This window comes from Chrysemys picta, chromosome 10 (assembly GCF_011386835.1).
Source record: "Chrysemys picta bellii isolate R12L10 chromosome 10, ASM1138683v2, whole genome shotgun sequence".
NCBI classification, from domain to species: domain Eukaryota; kingdom Metazoa; phylum Chordata; order Testudines; family Emydidae; genus Chrysemys; species Chrysemys picta.
In genome coordinates this window covers 65,160,014-65,185,543 of record NC_088800.1, presented here as the reverse complement: position 1 = coordinate 65,185,543, position 25,530 = coordinate 65,160,014, and the positions used below count along the sequence as shown (strand labels likewise).

At 39.8% G+C, this 25,530-nt stretch overlaps 1 protein-coding gene across 22 annotated transcripts in view; it reads right to left on the bottom strand.

Annotated features, from left to right (window-relative positions):
* Positions 1-25,530, bottom strand: part of CLEC16A (C-type lectin domain containing 16A) — a 183,080-nt gene that overhangs the window by 96,035 nt on the left and 61,515 nt on the right. For all 22 annotated transcript variants that reach the window (XM_008172819.4, XM_065558824.1, XM_065558829.1 and 19 more), the window contains 5 exons: positions 19,541-19,663; positions 16,539-16,648; positions 10,530-10,574; positions 8,140-8,190; positions 5,694-5,822 (listed from right to left, as the gene is read on the bottom strand). In XM_008172819.4, coding sequence (XP_008171041.2) covers positions 5,694-5,822; positions 8,140-8,190; positions 10,530-10,574; positions 16,539-16,648; positions 19,541-19,663 — 458 coding nt within the window. The remainder of the gene's footprint in view (positions 1-5,693; positions 5,823-8,139; positions 8,191-10,529; positions 10,575-16,538; positions 16,649-19,540; positions 19,664-25,530) is intronic.

Below are 25,530 nucleotides of genomic sequence, written 5' to 3'. Positions count from 1 at the left end.
TTGAAGAACTGATTACAGATGAGTCATCTTTTTTTCTTCACGACACCTCTGCAAACTCCCACTTCACGGGGTAGTTTCATAATCAGTACCACACTCTCTGGAAGGAGGGACAAGTCTGTATTGATGGCTGTAGTACACAGCAAACTAAGCATCTGACCAGGATGCTAGATCCGGTGACCTAGTTAACAGTATTTTGTGGAATGTGAATATAACCCCAGGTTGCAGCACTGCATATTTCTTCAGTTGGGACAGACCTACTATGTGGAGTGTGACCTAAACCCCACTTAGAGCAGAACAAATGTTTATTTATAGCTTTCGATACCAGCCCTAACCCATTCTGATAAACATGGCAATATAATTGCTCGTCCCTTATTAGTACTATCCCAAAATGAAAAAAGTGTTTTGGCGATTTTCTAAATTCCTTGGTCTTATTTGAATAGAAAACAAATGCCCTTTTTGCATCAAGAGTAAGCAGTTTTGCCTCACTTGGATGTGAATGAAGTCTGGGAACAAATACTGGTAAGTTAATGGATTTATTGAGATGGAGTTCTGTTGCCACTTTGGAAAGTAGTTCAGGATGAGGATGGAGGACTATTTTCTCTTTGTGAAGGACAGCAGAGGGTTGGTTAGCCATGTGGGCCTTTAACGCATTTACTCTTGCAATACATGTAATTGCTATAATTAAGGCTGTTTGGATTTAATGGTTAAAAAAGAAATGTTGCCCCATGTCACATAACCCCTCCTTTGACATAATGCTAATCTGAGATCCCCCGTTAGAGTTGGCTCTGACTTGGAAGTAAATGTTCATTAGTCCTTTCATTAAATCTCTTAACTGTGTCATGTGTGATTAGAGTCTAGTGTGTGGCTGTTTACAGGAAATAGCATTCTACTCGTTTCTATCTGGGGGATTACTCAACTGCAGCGGAGTATGGGGCATACGGGACAACTAGATGTCCTTGGAGCCTAAAAGGATGCCTGCCTACCTGTCCCCTCCTGGCCCCCGGCTCACAATTCCCATTTGAGTCCTTCAGGAGAGACTCAATACCTCTTGGGGCTTTACTCAGTAAGTCAGTAGCCATTTTGAACATGGAAAGCAATTTCTCACTTATCCCCGTAATCCCACAAGGGTGCAGCTGGCTGAACTATATTACTGTGGTAACATATTATGAGCTAAATGAATAAGCAATGATAGAAACAGTATATTCATAATATTCTTGGAAATATCTGCTGTTTCACTTTTTCCTCACAGATATAAGCAGGCACCAGCAATTACACATACATGCAAAGATATCTAAAGCATAAGTACTTATGAAATAGAAAAGTGCTGATCTCCATAACAACAACGAGGAGTCCGGTGGCACCTTAAAGAATAACAGATTTATTTGGGCATAAGCTTTCGTGAGTAAAAACCCTACTTCTTCAGATGCATGGAGTGAAAATTACAGATACAGGCGTACGGGCACATGAATAGAAGGGAGTTACATTACAAATGGAGGACCAGTGTTGACAAGGCCTATTCAGTCAGGGTGGATGTGGTCTACTTCCAATAATTGATGAGGAGGTGTCAATACTAAGAGGGAAAATTGCTTTTGTAGTGAGCGAGCCACACCCAGTCTCTCTTCAGCCCAAATTAATGATGTTAAGTTTGCAAATTAATTTTAGTTCTGCAGTTTTTCTTCGAAGTCTGTTTTTGAAATTTTTTGTTGAAAGATGGCTACTTTTAAATCTGTTATTGAATGTCCAGGGAAATTGAAGTGTTCTCCTATTGGCTTTTGTATGTTACCATTCCTGATGTCTGATTTGTGTCCATTTATTCTTTTACATAGAGACTGTCTGGTTTGGCCAATGTACATGGCAGACGGACATTGCTGGCACATGATGGCATATATAACATTAGTAGATGTGCAGGTGAATGAGCCTCTGATGATGTGGCTGGGTCCTCTGATGAGGTCGCTAAAGTAGATATGGGGACAGATAAGGCAACGGGGTTTGTTACAGGGATTGGTTCCTGGATTAGTGTTTCTGTGGTGTGGTGTGTAGTTGCTGGTGAGTATTTGCTTCAGGTTGGGGGGCTGTGTGTAAGCGAGGACTGGCCTGCCTCCCAAGGTCTGTGAGAATGAGGGATCGTTTTCCAGGATAGGTTGTAGATCGTTGTTGATGTACTGGAAAAGGTTTTAGCTGGGGGCTATACATGATAGCGAGTGGTGTTCTGTTATTTTCCTTGTTGGGCCTGTCCTGTAGTAGGTGACTTCTGGGTACCCGTCTCGCTCTGTCAATCTGTTTCCTCACTTCCCCAGGTGGGCATTGTAGTTTTAAGTATGCTTGATAAAGATCTTGCAGGTGTTTGGCTCGGTCTGAGGGATTGGAGCAAATGCGGTTGTATTTTAGGGTTTGGCTGTAGACAATGGATCGTGTGATGTGTCCTGGATGGAAGCTGGAGGCACGTAGGTAAGTATAGCAGTCAGTAGGTTTCCGGTATAGTGTGGTGTTTATGTGACCATCATTTATTTGCACTGTAGTGTCCAGGAAGTGGATCTCTTGTGTGGACTGGTCCAGGCTGAGGTTGATGGTGGGGTGTTGAAATCCAGGTGGAAATCTTCAAGGACCAACTTCCCGTGGATCCATATGATGAAGATGTCATCAATGTAGCACAAGCAGATGAGGGGCACTAGGAGACGAGAGCTGAAGAAGTGTTGTTCTAAGTCAGCCATAAAAATGTTGGCAGACTGTGGGGCCATGTGGCTACCTACAGCAGTGCTGCTGATTTGAAAGTATAAGTTGTCCCCAAATCTGAAATGGTTGTGGCTTAGGACAAAGTCACAAAACTCAGCCACCAGGTGTGCCATGGCCTCATCAGGGATACTGTTCCTGACAGCTTGTAGTCCATCCTCACGTGGAATATTGGTGTTAAGAGCTTCTACATCCATGGTGGCCAGGATGAACATAATGAACATCTTAAAGTGGCAAGGCCAGCATGCATAGTACTGCACTCTAAATACCAAGGGGAATGAAATTTCAAATTATGATTCTTAAAGGGAAAGAACCATTTAAGAACTAAGAGCTTCCATACTGGTTCAGACCATGACCCATCTTGCTCAGTATCCTGTCTTTGACAGTGGCCTATATCAAAGTTTCAAGGGAAGTGTACAGAACAGAGCAATTATGGAATGATCCATCCCCCGTTGTCCAGTCCTAGCTTCTGGTAGCGAGAAGTTTAGGGACACCCAGAACGTGGGGTTGCGTCCCTGTCTGTCTTGGCTAATAGCCATTGATGGATCTATCCTCTATGAACTTATCAAGCTCTTTTTTTAACCCCAGTTATACTTTTGGCTATCACAACATCCCATTGCAATGAGTTCCACAGGTTAGTTGCGTGAAAAGCTACTTCTTGGCTGTATTAAATCTGCTGCCTATTAATTTCTTCAGTGCCCCTGGTTCTAGTATTGTGCAAAAGAGTAAACGCAACACTTCTGTATTATTTTTTTCCACACCATTCAGGATTTTAAGACCTCTGTCATCGTATCCCCTCTTAGTTGTCTTTTCTAAGCTGAACAACCCTGATCTTTTTGGTCTCTCCTCATATGGAAGCCATTCAGTACTCTTGATCATCTTTGTCGTCCTTCTCTGAAACTTTTCCAGTTCCACTATATCCTTTTTGAGATTGGGGCAACCATAATTAGAAAGAGTATTCAAGGGGTGGGAGCACCACAGATTTATATAGTGACATCATGATATTTCTCTATCCCTTTCCTAATAGTTCCTAACATACTGTTATAGCCTTTTTGACCACTGTTGTGCATTGAGTGGAAGTTTTCAAAGATCTATCCACGATGATTACAAGATCTTTCTTGACTGATTCAGAAAGACTAGGCTCAGAAAACAAGGCAGTATCTACATCTTATTTCTTCCTATATAACATACTCAAGATCTGGTCTTTCCTTGTCCTTAGCACCAAAATTCACTCAGGCTCTTATCTCACATCCTGACTACCTCAAACTTATCTCCTCAATCCCATTTAAAATGTTGCTAAGACCACCTTCATGGCCAGGATTTCCTGTTGAGTCAATTAATTGACCTTTTCCTTTGCAACCAATACAAGATGCTTCACAATTTAACCCCTCCTCACTGCTCTAATATAATACTACATTGTAGTTGCTTTTTTGTCATCACTGTTGTCAAAAATGCCAGCCTCCATTGTCTGCTTCTCCAACAGGCATCCTCTATGTCAACCCCTGTGGGGGAAAATGACCATTCCCATGAAAATCTGGGAACCCAATACACTACCCTTATTCAAAGCCCTGCTTAAGACTTACTTCTACTACAATGCCTGCAGAACACTGCCAGGTGATGATGTTAACAAATGCAACCTAAAATTACTGTTACCAATATAATTATCCTTCTTTATTAATAGGAAAAACCTTATACCTACAAATGGTGTGTACGGTTATGAAAAAATATGTTTTTATTACTCTCTCCCCACTCCCACCTGACCCTGTTCTGTTTTACCCAATGGTTACTTCTTGCCAAACTAAGATTAATGTCTTTGGGGCAGAAAAAGTATTTTGCTACATCTATACGTCTAGCACAATGGAGCCAGGTTGGGGCTTCTGGTTGGTGCTTCATGCTGCTACTGAACGGTGAAATAGACAGTGAAGCAAACTTTTGATTTTGGTATAGGATAAAAACTATAAGTATGGTTAACAGCATGAGATCAGTAAAGGAAAATTTACACTGAATAGCAGAAAAAGCATCCTAACATGAGAGTCATTAGAACATAAGAATAGCCATACCGGGTCAGTCCAAAGTTTCATCTAGCCCTGTATCCTGTCTTCCGACAGTGCCCAATGCCAAGTGCCCCAGAGGGAATGAACAGAACAGGTAATCATCAAGTGAGCCATACCCTGTCGTCCATTCCCAGCTTCTTGCAAAATGAAGCTAGGGACACTATCCCTGCCCATCCTAGCTAATAGCCATTGATGGACCTATCCTCCATGAACTTATCTAGTTTTTTTTTTGAACCCTGTTATAGTCTTGGTCTTCACAACAATCCTCTGGCAAAGCATTCCACAGGTTGACTGTGTTGTGTGAAAAGATACTTCCTTTTATTTGTTTTAAACCTGCTGCCTATTAATTTCATTTGGTGACCCCCAGTTCTCGTGTTACGAGAAGGAGTAAATAATTCCATATTTACTTTCTCCACACCAGTCATGATTTTATAGACCTCTATCATATCCCCCCTTAGTCATCTCTCTTCCAAGATGAGAATTCCCAGTCTCATTAATCACTCCTCATATGGAAGCCGTTTCAGACCTCTAATCATTTTTATTGTCCTTTTCTGAACCTTTTCCAAGTAAAATAGAGAAAACTCCATTGCCCAAATACAAATTGAAGTTACCATATACAAGAAATACTGTAGAGAAAACATTTCTGTAATGGATGGGGTATGAACTAGGTGACCTAACTGGGTCTTTTCCCATCTTTAGTTTTGATTCTATGATGTAATTTCCAGTATATTGGCCAAAAATAGTTTAAGAGTTCATTACTATATGCATAATAGTCATAAGTTTAGCTGTTTAATTGATGCTCTGTGTTGACATAACATTTTTTCCATGGAAGGTGCAGACAGTTGCCTATTTAGGGAAAGTCTTAAGTGTCATTTCACCAAAGGATTTAAGAAAAGTAGGCTCACTCACTCTTCGTGTTCTTTCCACATCTCCACATGGCAGTCTTTTCACAAAATCAATACCAGTTAGTGGTGTCCCCGTTGGTGGGAGAAGAATGGAGGCATCCATCATCAAGTACTCCACATTCATGGGCTTACTCTATGAAAAGAATTCCACATTCAGCATACATTACAGCAATAAAAGAGTTTGTAAATTCACTTTCAAATGCAACTTACCATTTCTAACAAACCCCAAAAGCAGCACACATGATATTTTCAGGACTCTTGATATGGGGTGTGTGCACAGATATAGATATAAAATTTAAACCAAATATACTCTATGTCAATATTTGCTCAGCAAGGTAAAGCCTGGCTTTTTTCCCCCAAACAAAAGTGGACCAGATAAGTAAAATCCCAATTTATTGATGTACTGCAGTGCACCCAGAAAAGGAAAGAGCATTACAGTGCATATAAAATAGATGTTAATATGTATTTCTAACATTTTAAATCTGAAGTTTGCCTACAGAGTACATGTTTTTTCAGATGGTGTCCCAAAGGAAAGGGGAAAGTAGGCATGTAGGATGGTGGACAACTGAAGCCTACTCTTGTTATGACAGTGTGCCTCCAGATGCTGCAAAATAAGACAGGGCTGAAACAGATAAGGATCTAGGCACTGTAATCTCAAACTGGTGTCTGCCACAAACGAAGGTTCTGACTGCAGGTCCCCATGGCTTGCTAATAAAAAAACAAAACAAAACAAGGACTTCTCAGCATCATACACCTTTTGAAGAAATTCTTAAGGTATCCAAAATGTTGCATAACTCAGTTAAAACTGTTTTGGTGAATAAGAAATGTGGTGGATATTAATCTGCAAGATTAAGATAGCAGAAAAAACATGAAAGTCTAAATTAATGATAATGCTATTGTGAATGCATAACTACAAGAAATGAACAGCTCTGAGATAAGGTGAACCAGCTAACTTAAAGATAAAATCACATTCAGGAACAAAGTTGATCAGGTTTCTTACTGATAAAGGTGAATGAGTTCAAAAATGAAGCTAACATTTCAAAGTATGGTTCTACCCTGGAAAAGTAAAAATGCAGATATGGCACCATCTGACTCAGATCTGCTGATGCTGGTGAAATACAACTTTTTACAACTTGGCCCTGCAGAGACAGCAGTGAGTGAGCTGGTTTCTACTCCTCACCTGCTTCAAGAGAATTATTCACTATGAACAAATCATATTCCCTTGTGCAACCCTGTTAAAGGCAACAAAGATGCACAGATGTCACAGAGTACCTGATTTTGCCTAAAGAGCCTCTGTTACAATGATTGTGCTTGAAGGAGAGAATGAAACTTGACTTCTCATCTGCTAGTGTAAATCAGAAACAACTCTAGTCAAGTTACTAGATTTACATCAGTCTAATGTTGGCATAAGGTGGGAGAAGAATCTGATCCGTAAATCTCAGAATGAGTTTGCAGAACTGCTAGAGAACAACTTTGAACTCATAGCAATGGACTCCGTGCCAAGTAGAGAGGCAATACACATGGAACCATCCAGCACTAGTTTTTCAGGCACTTTTCAAAATAGAACCACACCAATGTTCAATGAAAGCTACACAATACTCAAAGATTGGAGGAAACATTTCAGAATATTTCCAACCTCCCCACTTTGAGCAGACTCACAAAGTTCCTCCCAATATTAAAAGATTTTTTTGTAATATACAAACTGTAGGTTGTACACTATAATATGAGACTTAATTGTTGTGCCTCCTGCTATTATCTAACAGGAAAAAATATTTCTGACACTAGTAGTCTGGCAACCCAAGGTCAGAGATACCCAAACACTGTTTTAAGACAGGATGTTTATAGGTTAAATATTAAATCTCTGCAAAATCAGGGACTGTTCTCTGGCCAGCATTATGATTATAGCAATGTCAACTGCCGCTAGTATCATTGCTCAGAAAAACCAGTTTTAATTAAAATTGTCTAAACTTGAGTTGACAAGGTATAAATCATGAAGAGATTATTACACAGGGTGTTATGGTGCTGGAAGTGCCATCTTTCAAATATGATGTAAAATCCAGGCCCTCCTGTTAGTTGTCAGGAAGATTCCATTCCCCATTTCATAAGAGAAGCGGTGTTTATCCATGAGATCTAGCATGGAAACAAGGGTTATTACAGTCTACACAATTCACAGAGGAAAAAAGGGTTTTTTTTACTTTTTACTTGATTAGTGTTTCGGCATGCTGTTAAACAGATACCACACTTCTCAGGGGATTAAGTGATCTCTATGCTTTTTATAGAATTTTTTTTGTGGAATTTTTAGATAAAAGGCTCTATATAAATGTAGACATGCTCCTCTGAGCAAAAACACATGCAGTTTTATTATTCCAGTCCTATAAATAAAATCCTTGGTATTTTATGAAGTTTTACATCAGCATTTCTATTTTAACCTCTATTTTCTAATCACTTACTGTCATACTCCTGTATTCGTCTTCAAACATATCCAGAAAAATCTCTTCTCCCTTAAAAAAAACCAAGATATTATTTCTCCACGTATAAACATGTACATTATGGATCCTGGGTCGTGGTTGAGAAGCCATCTGTTTTTCATTACACACATTTCTCATAAGTCACCAGTAAATTAAAGTAAAAAGAAATCCTGCATCATCATTCAGCACTCAACATTCTTTTAAGAACTTACCAAAATAGGAAAACATCATGTCTGTTCATTGTTTTGGGATATTTGACATTAGTTTATTGTTAGTAGGAGTTAAAGTGTCAGATTGAATATTTCAGGTTCTCTCATGATTTGTTTACAATGCACCAGAAGAAGTGAAATGCTGTAAACATCTCACTTAAATAGGGGGAAAAAGAAAAATACTTAAGATATTGAGAATAAATTATGAGCCATTCTAAAGATCACTGCTGAGCAAGAAGTGTCATTAATAACCATGTGTCTCCCTAATGCTGACAGCGTCCCTGATGTACTACAATGAGGTTTAAGTTTCAGGTTCCATTCCATTCATAAGTAGCAGAACCTTGTAATAAACTACAATCATATACCTCTGATACCTTACTTGCACTTTACTCACTAATCCATGTCCAAGACAAAATTGTTACTAACCTGTTCTGTAACTTTTGCTTCAAGATGTGTTGCACATGTCCATTCCACTTCACGTGTGTGCACAGCCAGTGCACCAGAGCTGAAGATTTTTTCTTAGCAGTACTCATCAGGATGGCACATGCACCTTTTGCATGCTTGTGTTACCAGCTAATGATATAAAAGTTGGAGCTGCCCCCAACATACCCTCAGTTCCTTCTTACCAGATAAATTCCAATGTAGAGTGGAAAAGGTATGAGTTGTGGAATGGACAAGAAGAATGGAGAAGAACTAGTACCAGTAGGCCTACCGCGTGCATGATTGAAGAATCTGGCACCGAGACTCTAGCACCGAGAGGCAGAGTAAAACTCTAGCTGCTGCACAAGTCTCAGGTGTTGTCGGCACTGAGACACTTCCTTGGCCCAGCAGTTGCTGCACCACAAGTGTCAGCACCACAGTAAGAACTGGCCTCGACGACCCAGAAGCCAGTACCAGAGTCAATGATTCTTATAGAGATATAGCAGAGGTCAGTACCAGGGTGCGTTGTCTACCTGCCATATCTGCTACTCTGAGGATAGATGGCAACAGGGATCTCAATCTCATGCCAGATTCAGATCTACCCATATTAGAGGAATGGTGTTCACTAGATCTCATGTGTTTTTTCCTCAGCACCAGAGAAGAGGATTGGTGCCTTACCATTGATGATGATCTTTCGGGGGTAAATGAGAATGTCCGGAGGGGCACATACAGCAGACATGGATGTACTTGGCATCTACACCAAGTAGGAAGGTTCCAAAGATGGACGCAAGACAGCCTCCATAAAAGCATGGCACAGTCTCACCTCCCTGTCCTTTTTTGTATGCAGCTTGAAGTCTTTACAGATCTGGCAGTGGGTCTTGAATGTGGCCCTCACCCAGACACTTCAGGCACCAGGAACAAGGGTCACTCACTGGCAGAAACATCTTGCAACCAGCATAGGGCTTAAAATCCAAGGACCAAAGGCATGGCTTGGTACTGAATGGTAACACCTGATCACTAAGAGGGACTCAATGCCAGAAAACCAAGAAAAAAAGAAAACCTAGACAGACACACATACACATGCACTATAATTATACACAAAGATACAGAAAAAACCACTGACATTTGGGAAAGACTTGAGTAAACAAGTCAACATGCTCCGACAACAAAAGGAACTGAAGGGGTCAGGGGTAGCTCTGTCCTTTATATCATCAGTCAGTAGCATGAGCATAATAAAGATGCATGTGTCACCCCAGTAGACACCACTAAGGAAAAACCATCTCCAGCTCTGGTGGACTGCATGCGCATATGCCTGAAGTTGAGCGGACATGTGCAGTCATGAAGAATAAGCAATTTGCAATGTCCATTTTTTTTCCAGTAAAGAAAACCAACCAGTATAATGATTCTGTTTCAAAAGCAGAATTCTTCCCTTACTCAAAAAGTTAAGCTGCCCTGAAAGCAACAGAGAGACAAGGTGGGTGAGCATTCTGACTTCAGAAGTTGGTCCAATAAAAGATATTGCCTCACTCACGTTGTCTCTTCAATATCCTGGGACAGAAATGGCTACAAAGACACTGCATACAATATTGGCAATATAATTTATGGTATTAAACTCCATCATTTTCTTTAAATATTGTGTACACTTTTTTCTAATATATGCACACAGTGTAGTCTACCCCAGTTGGAAGAGGAAATATTTAAAATAAGGATTAATTAATTTTATCCACCTCTTTAAAAAAGTACCTTATAGAAGTGCCGCAGAAGATGAACACTCTCTTCTCTTGCACCCTAGAGAGAAGAAATAGATCAGATCATCACTAATCAATACCCAAAATTAAGGTTACTTACTTGCAACTAGAGTTCTTTGAGATGGACTCTGCATATTTGCACTCACAGGACATGCACGCGGGTGCACTGAGTGGCTACTGGAGCACTCGTGTCCCCTCCTGCCCCTACCGAATGTTCTTGGGGTCAGGCTATAAAAGAAGTTGTGGCACTCCAGCCACCTCAGTCCCTTCCCTCAAGTCTGCTTCCTCAAGTCTAGTTTATAAGAGTCAAGGAAGAGGGGAAGGTGGTCAGGGAGTGCAAATACGCAGAGTCCATCTTGACCTACAGTTACAAATAACATACTGTTATTTCTCCTTCGAGTGGCCTTTGTATATTCCCATGCATGGGAGAGATTGGCAAGCAGTAGATGCAAAGGAAGGCAGGATGAGAAGTCCTAATTAATAATGACAGGTTTCAGAGTAGCAGCCGTGTTAGTCTGTATCCGCAAAAAGAACAGGAGTACTTGTGGCACCTTAGAGACTAACAAATTTATTTGAGCATAAGCTTTTGTGGGCTACAGACCACTTCTTCGGATGCATATATGTTCCATTCTATGCATCCGAAGAAGTGGGCTGTAGCCCACGAAAGCTTATGCTCAAATAAATTTGTTAGTCTCTAAGGTGCCACAAGTACTCCTGTTCTTTTTCCTAATTAATAAGTGATTGAAGGACTGCTCTGCCAAACTGAGCTTCAAACCTGGTCTTGAGGTTCTGACAGCAATGTTTGGTAAGAATGTGAACTAGAGCTCCAAGTTGCAGATTTACAGATTTCTAATTGGTATGTGTCTGAGACACGATACTGAAGCTCCGTTGGCCCTAGCAGAGTGAGAACTTATACGTTCCATTCCTATTCCTGAAGTGAACGTAAAAGCCTCTCCTGTACAGACTTTGACCCAGATGAGTGATGTTTAGGAAGACATAACTTGCCCCTTTTTATTCTAAGCAAAGGAGATATAGCTTTGGTGAATGTCTGTACTATTTACATGGTAATAAAGAGTTAGCTAAAGCTCTTAACATGAAGAGTATGCAGTTTGGCTTCACCCTTCTGCACATGAAACTCAAAGAAACAGAAGTGAACTGATTAACGTGAAAATCTAACTACTTTAGGGAGAAATTAGGGAGTGAAGATGTACAACTATTTTGTCCTCATTAAAAAAAAAAAAAAAAAAAAAAAACTGTAAATGGTGGTACTACCATAAGTGCCTATAACTTGCTCAATCACCTTGCACACAGAACTTCCTCCAGGAGTGCTATTTTTAGAAACGAAATAAAAACAAATTCTCCCATCAGCTCAAATGGGCGTTTCCTTAAATGTGTGAGAACCAGATTTATATCCCACCAGGATGACATAGTTTAATAGGAGAATAAATGTTACGTCTCTTTAAAACATTTCTTAACTGTTTCAAGAGAAAACACATTTTTATCGTCAAAAGAATAGAAGGCTGATATGGCAGATAAATGAATTTTAATTGAAGAAAGGAACAAGTCTGAGATTTTCAGCTGGAGCAAGTATTTCAGTATACACTGAATTGGGCAGTCAAAAGGGATGTATTATTACCTGCTGACACTGCAGTTTTTCTGTTTTAAATTGTACCATTTGAGTAGATTCTTTTCTGGAGCTCACTAAAACATTCTGAACATTAGTAGAACAAAGTAGCTCAAAGTCCATTAGAAACCTGTTGCCCATGTGGTGACATGCAGAGTGCTTTGATCTAGATGATAGACTCCATTATCTTGTTGGATCAGTAAATATGGAGTAACAGGCAGCATTTTGTAGGTCCCTGCTAAGCGGTACAGTAGGTCTGGTGACCATTGTTCTCTAGGCCAAGCAGGCGTGAATAAGATTATCTTGACCTTGTCCTGATTTACTTTTCTTATAACCCCCTGCATAAGAGGATAGGAAGAAAGGCACGCAGGAGTCCTTGCCTTCATTATATGCAGAATCAAAACTCAAATGCCCGTCTTTCTCTGCTCTTGAACAAAACCTTTGACATTTCACACTATTTACAATGAAGTCTATGTTTGGGTGTCCCCACGATGCAAAGATTTCCTCCATCATTGGTGTTTTCAGTGACCACTTGTGAGCATCTATTGTGATTCTTCTTAGTTGGTCTGTGACAGATGCATAAGAATACATCATTCCCATAAAACTGTAACCTCTCTGCAAAGTTGAGTAGAATAGGAACCTCTCTGTCTGTAATATTGTTCATAACCACCTAGACCAACTGTGCTGGAGATGACGTAAGAAAGTTTTTAAATGCCTAACAAATTTCTCTGAGCTCTACAAGGTTTATATGTAACTTAGTCTCTGGGGGATTTTAGCGTTCCCTACGCTGTGAACCAGAAGTAGTGAGGCCCCCATCTGTTGCTTGACACATCAGAGGTAACTGTTGTAAATGGAGCAAGAGGGCTGAATGCTATATCCCAGAAGACATTGCAAGTTGAGTGCCCCACCTCAAAAATCGCAGCACTGTCTTTGGAATGGTTAATTTTCAATACATGCTGTCTGTAGTCTGTATCTGGTTGACAGCCAGTGCTATAAGGTTCTCATTTTGAGATTAGCGTATAGGGTGACTTATTTTGATGCTAAAAATCCCATCAACTTGAGGTAGAACACTACTTAATGTCCATTCAAAAGATAAAGAGCTTTTATAGGAGATTTGTAAGAGTAACTTTTCAATTTATCAAGAACCGAGGTCTTTCAAAGGGAGTATATGCAGAAGAGAGCATTGTAAAGGTGTTCCTTTGATAACAACCTATTGTTCAAATTGTTCACATAAATTCCCTCTTATGTGAGTTGCCACCACAGATGCATATTTTGTAAATACTCTGTGGCAGCAGAAAGTCCAAAAAATGATCTTGCCCCACTAAATGAAGGTACTTGCAATGAGTGATTCTTTTGCAGATATTGAACAGGTGTCCTTTAAACAGAGACCAGCAAACCACCCCTTAACAATGGGAGAGTATGGTAGAGGCTCAGGTCAGCATATGGAAATTAATTTTCCTGATGAAAGCTTCTTAAGGTCTAGTATAGAGTGAAGACCATCTTTTTTGGGAATCAGAAAGTACCTTGAATAGAACCCTGTGTTTCCCAATTTCTGTGGTACCTCCTCTATTCCTTGGTACTACCCTCTTTCAGGGAGGGAAAGAACCAATTATCTCAACAGGTTTTTGCAATGAGGGTTCCTGAATAGGGAAATGGAAGGATGAATAGTTTTGAACTGTATTGATACCTCTTGTAATTTCTAGATTCCACTGCATTTTCCTGTAGAAATGCAGTGGAAAAAAATGATGCAGTCAGGCTCTAAATTGAGGGAAATACACTTGAATTAGTACTGGATTGTAGTTCCTGGGCAGTATGTCAAACTTTGGGCCAATGGCCTGACATCCTAGCTCTCAAAGATGATTGTTTGCACTGATTCTTGAAGTTTCTTCACACTGAAAGGGCTACTAAAGAGGATATTGTTAGTAATAACATGGTCTCCTGTGGGGAAGTTGAAAAGACGACGACTACGATGGGGTACCTGAAAACCAGGTTTCCTCTTGGGCTGTTACTTCCAGGTTGCTGGGCCTTTAGCATGTCTGGTCTAACTTTTCCAGAAACCTCATTAGTTCTGGTACTAAACAGTCCTTCTCTAAGGGAAGATCCCCAAATGTAGACTTTGTTTCTGGAATTCTTGAAGATTTAAACCAAGTGAACCTTCTGATAGAAATTGCAAAAACTACAGCTCTAACTGCAGAGTTGGAAGAATCAAGAGATGTTCCCAAGTCATATTTTGCCACTTGCTGACCCACCATAATGATGGCATTTGCGAGTTCTCTGTTAGTCTGGGAGAATAGTAGGCACTGCTATTTTTACCCAAATGTTGTATTGGTACAGCATGAACACTGCTTGTTACTTCACTACTCAAACCTAAAGTGGAGGAAGAGAAGGCTTCCCCCAACCCTCATAAATCCATCTTCTTTCCATCCTTACAATGAAGCACTATAGAAGGACTGATCCACCTTTAGACCTCTGAACAGCCACTTATATCACCAGAGAGTTTGATGGTGTGCATGTGTAGGAATAGGAGAAGCCATTTTGGGGTAAATGATATAATTGGTCTGTTTATTTTCAGATATTGGTTGAACTTAAGTTGGGCTTGCCCACATGAGCATCACAAGTTGTAGAATTCCATTTAATACTGCTGAGAGACTATACGATGTCAAAGACTTCACATGAACTCTTTTCTTGAAGTAGTTGGTATTTTCCACTAATTCGAGAAAGGCAAGAGCAACTTCAGATGAAGATGAAGCAAAAGTCACTTTCATGTTTTCATCAAGGGATAGTCAATCATCAAATACAGGATCTGTTTCCTGAAGTTTGTGTAAAACCATCTGCTCTCCATCTTCCAATGTATCTTCCACTACAGTAGGGAATTGTTCTTCCTCCTTCAGTTTTACAGACAAATCCAGTAACTTTAGATGTGAAGGTTCAAAAGGAGACCAGCACTGTCTGGTGCAATGATTGGAATGAAGGTATGAGTAATGTCAAGGAGCTGGCCAATAGTGCCGTCTCTGCCATGGCAGCATTCACCAGTCTAGCCAGTAATCAACAGTCTGATCAATAAAAAAAAAAATAATAAATATCCTTTTCTGGGGCAGGCAAGACACTCTGTGACACTGATGCTGGGAAGCCTGAAGGGCAAGCAGCACAGGGCTTAACGCCCAGCTGCTTAATTTTTGGATCTGCCATCAAGGTTTCTTCCAGGTCTAATGCTTGGAGCAGCCACCCTAACCCTAAAATCCTAATATAGTATAAAGTTTTGTTAGAATATGTACAGATTTTTATTAAAGACAGCTGGGCAATTTAAGAAGGATTCAGAGCAATGATCTAGAGCAATTCCTAATCCATCACCATTAGTAATTGGAAGGAACTGAATTGGCCAGAGAGCCATGCCCTCTTTCCTAGCCTCCCTCCTGTGTGTTCAGGAACAGTGAGGAAAGGGGCAGGAGGGAGTGCAAGAGCACTCCAACAGGCACTCCTAGTTAAGGTTCCACTGTCTCAGCTCTATCCAGTTGGCATATCCCATGAATGAAAATATGAAGAAGCCACTCAAAGGAGAATTATTTCCTGATAATTTCATTCAGAAAAAAAGCTGATTATATACTGGGCATGGTTTCTATCCACTCAGCCTCCCAATCTTCATCTTGATGAAAAGAATAGGAGTTTTGCATTTACCAAATGCCTTTCATCTGAGCAACTCAAAGTGAGTCACAAACAATTAACTCTCACTGCACCATTGTGAGATGGGGAGCATCCAAATTTTACACAAACACAGGGCATGTCTGCACTGCCCCGCAGTTCGGACTCTGGGGGTGCGAATAGCAGTGCACACCAAAGCGCTGCCCTGTAACTGCCCCATGCGGATGCTGCATGAGAACTGAAAGGTTCCTAGTTCCCATAACTTAATCCTCTTCAAACAGGACCACGTTAATGTGAAGTAGCAATTGTTTAGTTTGCACCTGCAACATCTACACAGGGGAGTTACAGTGCAGCACTTTGGTGTGCACCGCTATTTACACCCCTGGAGTCAGAACTGTGCGGCAACGCAGAAGTGCCCTTATACACAGCGATGTTGACACTTTCCTGAGTTCACACAGCAAGGTGATGGCAAAGCTGAGAAGACAACCTAGGAGTCCCAACTCCCAGTTCCTTAATCTAACCACTAGACAGCCTCTTTCCTCAGTAGTTCTGTGCAATTAAACAAAGGTATTTGCTGTAGAGATGGATTATATGAAACTAAATAGAACAGAATGACCTGTGCAGCTTTGGTTCATGTCCAGCTGTCATTGTAACCAACAAAACCATTACTTATGTGGGCCCTACCACTAAAACACTTTCCTTAAGGTGATGACTAAGTAATACTAAGTAACACACACTTACCTCAAGGCAAGCAAGGTGAACATCTTTTATAATACTGCCACTTTTAGATAATACCAGCTGCTTCAGTAATAGACAGCCCAGTTCCAGTGTTGCCAGACGAACTTTTCCAGCTAAAGTAAACGGTCAATTAGAATTATTGTACAGGGTATTTACTCAGGAAAAATCTCCTTTTTACTCAGAGGCTTTCCATGCGTTTTCCATTTCTTCCCCCCCCGACTATCCCCACAATGGCCACACACAACAAAACCAGAATATACTACAACACTATGACTCAGGCACATAAGATTATGACCTTGCAAAATAGTTCTCTCTCAAGAGAAAGTTGAGGTTATTTCTGTCACTGATGGAGTCCACTACTTCTCTGGGAGCTGTCAAATCACCATTGCCAGGAGACTCAGCCCCAGACACGTAATAATACTAAAAGCAAATGTTTTGGCTTTGGGCTAATCCAGACTTCAGCGAACAGGATTTTTCAAACATTTGGGGAAAGGAAACCTTAAAAGCACTCTTCTCTCCCCATCCCCAGCCCACTCCTTCAGGTTGAAAAACTGTGCTACACCAGTGAAGCTTTCAGGAACAGAAGCATAATCATCATCATTCACTGTCATGTACCAGGATCTCATTGTGTTGACAATATACAAACACAAAACTGTCTCTGCCCCCAATCTAAATATAAGATAACAGACAACAGGTGGATACAGATGACAGAAGATACACACAACAGGTGGATTAATGGGAGAGAACAAACAGACAACATTGGTCAGCATGACAAGCAGCAGTCTCAGCACACCAGCAGTCTAATTTACGTTTTTTCAAGGCATTAAGGAAAAGAGTTTTAAGGAGGGATTTGAAGGAGAACAATGAGGTAGCTTTGCAGATGTTTATGGGTAGTCCCTCCTATGCATGATAGGCAACTTGGAAGAACACACAGGGTATTTATTTGAAAAACAACAAATGTGCAGTTAAGGCTGGCATCGCTGAAAGAGCAGGAGTGGGAGTCAACATCTCAAAAGCATATGAGACAACAGGTAGCATGGGATAGGCAGTGAATGGCCTTGAAAGTGAAGACAAGTAACTTGTGTCTGATGTGGTGGGGAAGGGGGAGCCAGCGTAGGGATGCAAAGTGGCAAGTGACAGACAAAACAACAAGTTAGGAAAATGATTGTTGCAGCAACATTTTAAATAGATATTTGTGAGGCAAGATTGCCTCTGGGGGGTGTGCGTGTGCGTGAGAGAGAGAGAGGGGGGATGAGAATGTTGCCGTAGGCAAGATGAGGACTTGGATGAGAGTTTTAGTTGCGTGGATGATAAGAAATGCCATATCTTAGCAACATTATATTATGCAAAAGGAATTTGCCATGTCTAGATTCTCACATCTAGGCTGTATTTAAATCTTGCAGAGAAGATGATGATGCCCAGATTACAGGGAGGATGAGGATGTTGCCTAGTGATAAGGAAAAGAGGGAGGGTGGCAGGATTTGGGGGGTGGGGCGGAGATTAAGACCTCTGTTTTGGCTATGTTGATCTTAAACTGACAGCTAGACATCCATGAGATGTCAGAAGGACACGAAGGGATTTTAGTTTAGACAGCAGATAGTGGTTCAGAGGAGAGGTAGATCTGACAATCCTCAGCATAAAGATCATAGTCTCATCCATGTTTCTGGATGAGATAACTTAGAGAAAAACCATAGAGGACGAAGAGGACCAAAAACAAGGCCCTGTGGACCCCCATCCAGAGTTGGAGCAGGAGGAGGGAATAAGGAGACTTCTCTGAATCGTGTCTAACACACTATCAATTTTGGCCAGCAGTGCTAATTATGGATTCCAAGGAAGTGCTTTTGTTTAAATAGAAACCAAACAGATTCTAGCCCTGCATACCTTCCTTCCGCAAGCACATGCACTTTCAGTACATGACATCATGCAGCCTAAGGAGGATGTTTGTGAGAGTCACTTATTAAAATACTGTCAGAGTATCACTGTTTATGTTCACTGAATTATATAATGTATTAGAAAAACCTGAAACTAGGTCACTGCAGTCTATACATGAAATATTAGCACAAGTTAATGACTTCACAGAATCACACCCTATTAAGTAAACAAGCATTTCAGATGTCCACTTATGCATGGCTGAGGACTTGATTGAAGTGCTTTGGTGTCATAGCATGGGGGGAGCAAAGTGGCGGAATGCTAGTTTCCTCATTGAGTCTTTCGGGGGGAGGCCAGGGTAAGGGTGGGGGGGGAGGCAGTGAAGAGCTAATGCTTGAACACAATGTTTCCATGAGTTACTTAATTTAGAAGAGATGAGATGACTAGAGCCATTAGAAAAATGGGTGTGTTCCTCCTCCCACCCGCACAAATTTGAAATTTATAAAAAAAACTTCAATTTTCTGATTAAAAACAAAAACATTCAAGGAAAGCAGACATCTTCTGTAAAAAAAAAATTAATTTAGCGGACTGCTCAATTTTGCATTAAAAAACGTTGATTGAAAATTTGTAATCAGCCTAGAAATGAAGGGCAGCTACAAACTAAGGAGCTAAATACTGCAAAAATTACACATGGAAGTAACTTTACTCGCAGCAGTAGTTTTACTGAAGTGCATGCGTGCAGGATTGGGACCTAATATCAGTTACTAAAATGTAAACTCTCTCTCTAGTCACTGCTTGCTGGACATTTTGCTTATGTAACAATAATAAGCAGGAACTCTAAGGTCTTAGGCCTCCCTGTTGTCTTGAATTCAACAGCAACTATTCAGACGAAACGCAGAATTTCTACTTACTCTGCACCCCAATGGAATGCCACCATGTGTCTCTTTCACAGGCCAGATCTGCTTATCATCTAACAAGAGCATGCTAGTTCCAGTTGAATAGCAGCGAGTCTCTTCCGCATGGGGAATGGGGCCATTTACTTAGTACTTCAAATATTTTAAGCATTGACACTAGATTTTCAGAACTGACTGCTGCACAAAAAAAGTAATCAGTTAACGTGATCAGAAATGCTCTACCTGGTTGAGCAGCATAATTCATTATCCTGATGAGCCTTTCTGCAAGCACGTGGTTGTATGAGCTTTTCTCCTCAGCATGCTGGGCTGGAAGCTGAATTCTCTCCAGCTTGACTGGGTCAATTCCTTTTGAAGTGGAAGAAAACAGGAGGATACTTTTTAGCTAATAGCTATTAAAAATTGCAATTAGTCATCTTGAAAAATGCAGAGTATCATAAGCAATACAGAACTGCATTGGCATAGAGTAAAATTGTGACATTTGAATGGCTGTGCCACAGTTAGAAAAGAAATCAACAACAGAAGATTGAACAAGTTTTACAACCTCCCAGGTTGGGATATTCAAAAGGAGCCTGAAGGATGGAGGCACTCAAATCCCACTGAAATGGACGCCTAAACTTCTTCAGTTCCTTAGAAAATCATTTAAAATTATTATTACTTTGTTGACAACTGACCAAGTCATGTAAGGGTCCTGCTGCAAGTCTGATTTACGAAAACCAGAAAACAAATTTTCCTATGTGTTAAGATGAATTTCTCTTAACAACCAACAGTTACCAGGGAACAAGCCAGATTAAAAAGGCTCATAATTACAACTCCAAAATGCTAAACACACTAGCTTTTGTGAAAGTTCTTACAAGAAATTAAAACAAATGCCAAGTTTTCATGCCAAGTTGGATTTCTCAGAATATGCTGGTTTGAAATATTACCCTTTATGAACAACATGAGTTACACTAAGACCTCAGACAATGATTACAGACTGTGTTAAAAAGCTCACTGTCTTGATTCCAAGTAACTAAAACATTTCCATAATAGATCAGAACAATGTACTCCACTTTATTGAATTTCTTCCAACCCTTAACTCCTGCTTGCTAAGCCAATCCATTGTCACTTGGGATGCCTTATGGTTATATCTTTTTTAAGTGTGCTTTTCAAAACACTTGATTTCAGTGTTTTAGTATAGCCTCACTTTATTTATTTGCCAGATAAAAGTAATTCCAACAGCTTGTAAGGTAAAAGTAAACATTTATTTTGTAGCAGGTATGAAGCCTGTTTAACATCCTTCTTTCAAACAGTTTTGCATATTAGTTTTGCACAGTTACACTGCTGACTGTAATTATAATTGGCTGATGCAATTGTTTTGTTTCCCACTAAAAATCTTAAAGAAAGGTTTGTTTGCAACGGATTATGCCACTTCTATTCATTTTGAAGTATGCAGCATTTTACCATATCCTGAAGTATGATTTGTGTAGTATGCTGGATTCAAAGCAAAGCATTCTGACTACAACAATGTAGTGGCAACACAGGATTCACAGAAGAAGTTTCCAGGTCTCATGTACTCCTTTCACATGAAGAGTACACCTAGCCATAGGAACAGTCTATTCCCTGCCATCTCAAATACTGAGCATGGCTTGTTGTTCAAAAACATCATATTTTTATACCATAATCTTTATTACTTATTACTGCTTGGACAATATGGTTTGAAAATTGTTAATGACTTTATAAACAAAACTGAGGGGCATTAACAGTAATCACAAAAATGTGTGACTGACACTGTAGCGTGGAGGGTAATTGTGCCATTAGTAATGACATTTGCCTAAAGGGAGGGAAATAGATCAACAGTAAAAGCCTTCTGCCAGCAAGCTACTATTTAAATATGTGACCAAATATTCAACTTCTGGGCTTTTTTAGATTTATTTAAGTGTGCAACATGTGTAATGAATAGAAACATAGATGCAATGTGTATAGGTACAAGACAACACAATTCTAAATGAACACGCACTGACTTCACATACTTAGCATGTAAAATGGTTCTATATGGATTCCAGGGACACTATAGGGTCAATTTTCAGCTCGATAATTAACAAAATTAATTACTAGTAATTAGAATTCTGTGTGTGCTCTCACCCTTTGAAAAGTCCTACATTGCTTTGTCTAATCAGGTGACACTGATATGAAAAGGTTTCCAAGCCTGCACTATTAATGATACATAGCTTGAGCACCTGAAAGTTGCCCTTCTAAAGCAACAGAGCACATGTCCTCAATTCTATTTACTGTAGAAATATGCAAATACAAATGCAAGCAGCTTCCATACATTGACACCCATTCTAACAAGAGCATCATTTTCTGGTAATTACCGGTACTTACATTTTAGATGCGTAAATTGCACCCCTAGATAGGGCTCAGGGTAGAAGTACATAACAAGTACATGCAAACACTTCCTTCAGAAGTGGACATAAAAGTAGCACTATTCCACAGAAACAGATACCTCAACTACCATACCATACCACACCACAGTCAGAGCACTCTGTCTGACAACCAAGTCCCAAAGCCTTATAGGGCTTTATGGATCAAAGCCAACACTAACTCGGTGGTTCTCAATCTGTGGCCCGTGAGCTGCTTGCAGCCCAATCAGCACATCACTGCAGCCCATGTGACATCCTCAGGGCCATACAGGTAGTATTGGATGCGGCCCACAATGGTAAATAGTGCCTTAACTGAACCTGAAAGCAAATAGGAAGCCAGTCCAGCTTTTGAAGAACTATTGTTGCTTTTTACTATCACCACCTGAAAGGTGAGAAGTAGTCTTTCTTCTACACTAACTTTCCAGTGGTCTTCAAATACAGCACATTGGATTATTGTAATCTAGAAAACAGTAGCTAACAAACCTCTCTATATGATTTCTCCACTAAGGGAGACAAAGATAGACTGTTAACATGGGTTACATAATCCCCCAATTTAAGGAAGCTCATAACCAAAGTCTATAGAAGTTCAAATCCCTATACGGGTCATCACTTGTAATTATGGCCTTGGCTGGATCATCATATACAGGGATTAAAACCAGGACTTAAAAACATGAGCCTCTACTGCTAGAGCTAAAATTACAGGCTGCATTAGTTCAGAGACAGAAGGTTCAAACATCCGTATATGGTCACTTATTAGAGGGGAAGTATCAAAGCTACAGTTAGCATGGGTTACACAAGGGTTATTGTGGCAGGGCCATGACCAGGGGAAAATGGAACTAGCTCCTCGTCTCACAAGTGGAAAAATATTATCGGCCAACGATGCCTCCTGTAATTCAAAACCCACAAAGAAAACAAATGAACCCCCAAACTGCAAATCTCTTGGGCCAAACATGGCCCAAGCCACACAATAACTGGAGCAAGATTCATTCCTGTAATGTCTTAAAAATTTCTTCTGCACACTATCACCATCTGTGTAATCCAGGCAGTTTTCAGCCAACTCGCATCAAAATCTCAATTTCAGTTAGACACAGGGAATGGTGAGGTAAGACAGATGGAGCTGAATCCCATCCACACATCGGTGACACCACAACACAAACAATCTCAATTACCTCTAATGGTCTCAAATACATATTAAGCCAAAGGAACAACAAAATAGAGCCACAGGGAAGTTTGCCTGGTAAGCAATTGCCCAAAACCACATTTTGAGGCTTTTAAAAGTTCAGACTAGAACCCACTTAAAAGCACCCTAGTCAGGTCCCACAGCAGAATTAATAAACCTTATTGTCAATGGAATGCCAGCTGAAAGAAACAGCATGGACACCTGAGCAAGATCAATCAGAAACCAGTGCCAACTCGATCATATCTAGGCTGAAAGACCAGATGGTAGGGTTCAAGGAATCTGAGGACAAGACACTCATTTTGCTACAACCTTCACAATAATCTTCACCAAAAAGAAAATAAAGCATGATTACTGGAAAGATTATCAGTCACAAACATTGATTTTTGAATAATGACTGAAACTGCATAGTAGTATTATCCACATTCTACTACCTTTTAGGGAAGGCCTGGTCATTTACCAGCACTGGATGCAATTCCTCCCCTCTTACTATACTCAAAACATGAAGGTCAAAAAAACAGTTCCTTTTACAGTAGGCACTGGTTCTTTGTTTCCCTTTCAGAATTTCAATGAGAGTATCTGCTGGAACTCATCCAGAGAAGACACTGCCTCTGTTCCTTCCAGGCACACATCTGCCCCTACAATGACTAGTTGCCAAGCTGGTGTCTAATTCATCTTATTTATGAAGAACTAAAAAAATCCCTCAGCATGAAAGATAGACTCGGCCAAAGAGTCAACATGACAGCAAAATATGTTAAAAGGAGACATACTGCTTGTCCATATCTAGGTCCCAGAGCAGGCCAAACTTTTAACAGAACAAATTTAATAATGGAACAAACAGAGAAGCAGGTCGTAAGGAAATGCCTTCAAATCCATATACACAGGAAAACAGAAGTGATTATAGCTGCTTTGCATGCCTATGACTAACTGATTTGGAATTTAGTTGCTTATGAAATTATATTCTGCAAAATAAGACTAGTCTGCAGAGAGATTATAGTCTGAGAATACACATTTGTGATCTTAAACTATGCTACTATTGTATTGTGTCCTAGTCCAATAAATGAGACTCAACTCCCCAAATTAGTAAAACTAAAAGGATTATATTTGAAAGGAAGTGTTCTATATGTACAGGGACCAGAATTAGAATATTTATCTAGCTGGATAGCTGTAAGAAAGGGTTTAATGTTGGATGCTGAAGTTATTGCAGTCTAACTAGTGCCATTATAATAAACTAAACATATAAAACCCACATTCATCTGCTCTACTGGAAATTTTTTAACTCCTTGAAATTTCACATTTTATAGAATTTCTCAAATTAACTTCACACATGCTGCACCCAAAAATGTACAGCTAACTGTATCTGATTTCATTTACATAATGTAACGAGAGCCTGATTTTTTTTTTAAAGTATTGGCAGTCTAGCATTATTAATGCCCTTCAACATGAACTGCAAATTTAGCAGGTCAATGTTTTGCAACTGCAAGCTAGATGATCCCAATAAACCATGGGGTAAGGCGTATTTAGTACATAATGAACTTAAGACCTCACTCTTCATTTTCTTTTATAGGACTTGATTTGTCACCAATCCCTGGCTTACATCCTTAAAATACTCAATCTGCATTATTTTGGTCCTATCACATCCACTACACAATTCCAGCTGGAAAATGGAGCCACACAACAGACAAATCCATTTCTTCTCGCCACAGCATGTGGTTCTGTAGAATTATTTATAACCAGTTTCAAAACCTAATTTTCTATCCCCCTGGGAAAAAAAAGTTGTCCACAGTTTTATAGTCTCTCCACCCACGTGTCCATAACCCTTAATTGGTTGTAAAATTAAAACATTCTGGACTTGCGCCCTCACCTTTCAGGACTTCAATCATCAATCTACTTGCCTTTTTGCTACCTGAACTTGTTCAAAGTGTTAAGAGAAATGCCTCTACCACTTTATTGAAGTCATAGTCTTCCCCTCCCCCCGCCCCACAGCGCTGTCCTGAAATGCTGAGTTTTTGTTCAACTGATTTCAGTTGAAAGCAGTCTGTTTCAGGAGTTGGAAGTTGAAATTCAATAAAAATGCTCCAGTCACGTAAGATACATTCTATACTTATCAGTATTTCAAAAAGATCCAAGAGGTGAAGTGGAAGTAGAAGTAGAATTTTCTGTTGGAAACTTGAACCAGAATTCATTTTGATTAGGGCTGTTGATTAATCGAGATTAATTGCAGTTTTAATCACACTGTTAAATAATAATAATAGAATACCATTTATTTAAATACTTCGGATGTTTTTCTACATTTTCAAATATATTGATCTCAGTTACAACACAATACAAAATGTCCACTGCTCACTTTATTTTTATTACAAATATTTGCACTGTAAAAATGATAAACAAAAGTAAGTATTTTTCAGTTCATCTCAGACAAGTACTGTAGTGCAATCTCTTATCGTGAAAGTGCAACTTACAAATGTAGATTTTTTTTTGTTACATAACTTCACTCAAAAACAAAATAATGCAAAACTTTAGAGCCTACAAGTGCACTCAGTCCTACTTCTCATTCAGCCAATCGTTAAGACAAACAAGTTTGTTTACATTTATGGGAAATAATGCTGCCCTCTTTTATTTACAATGTCACCAGA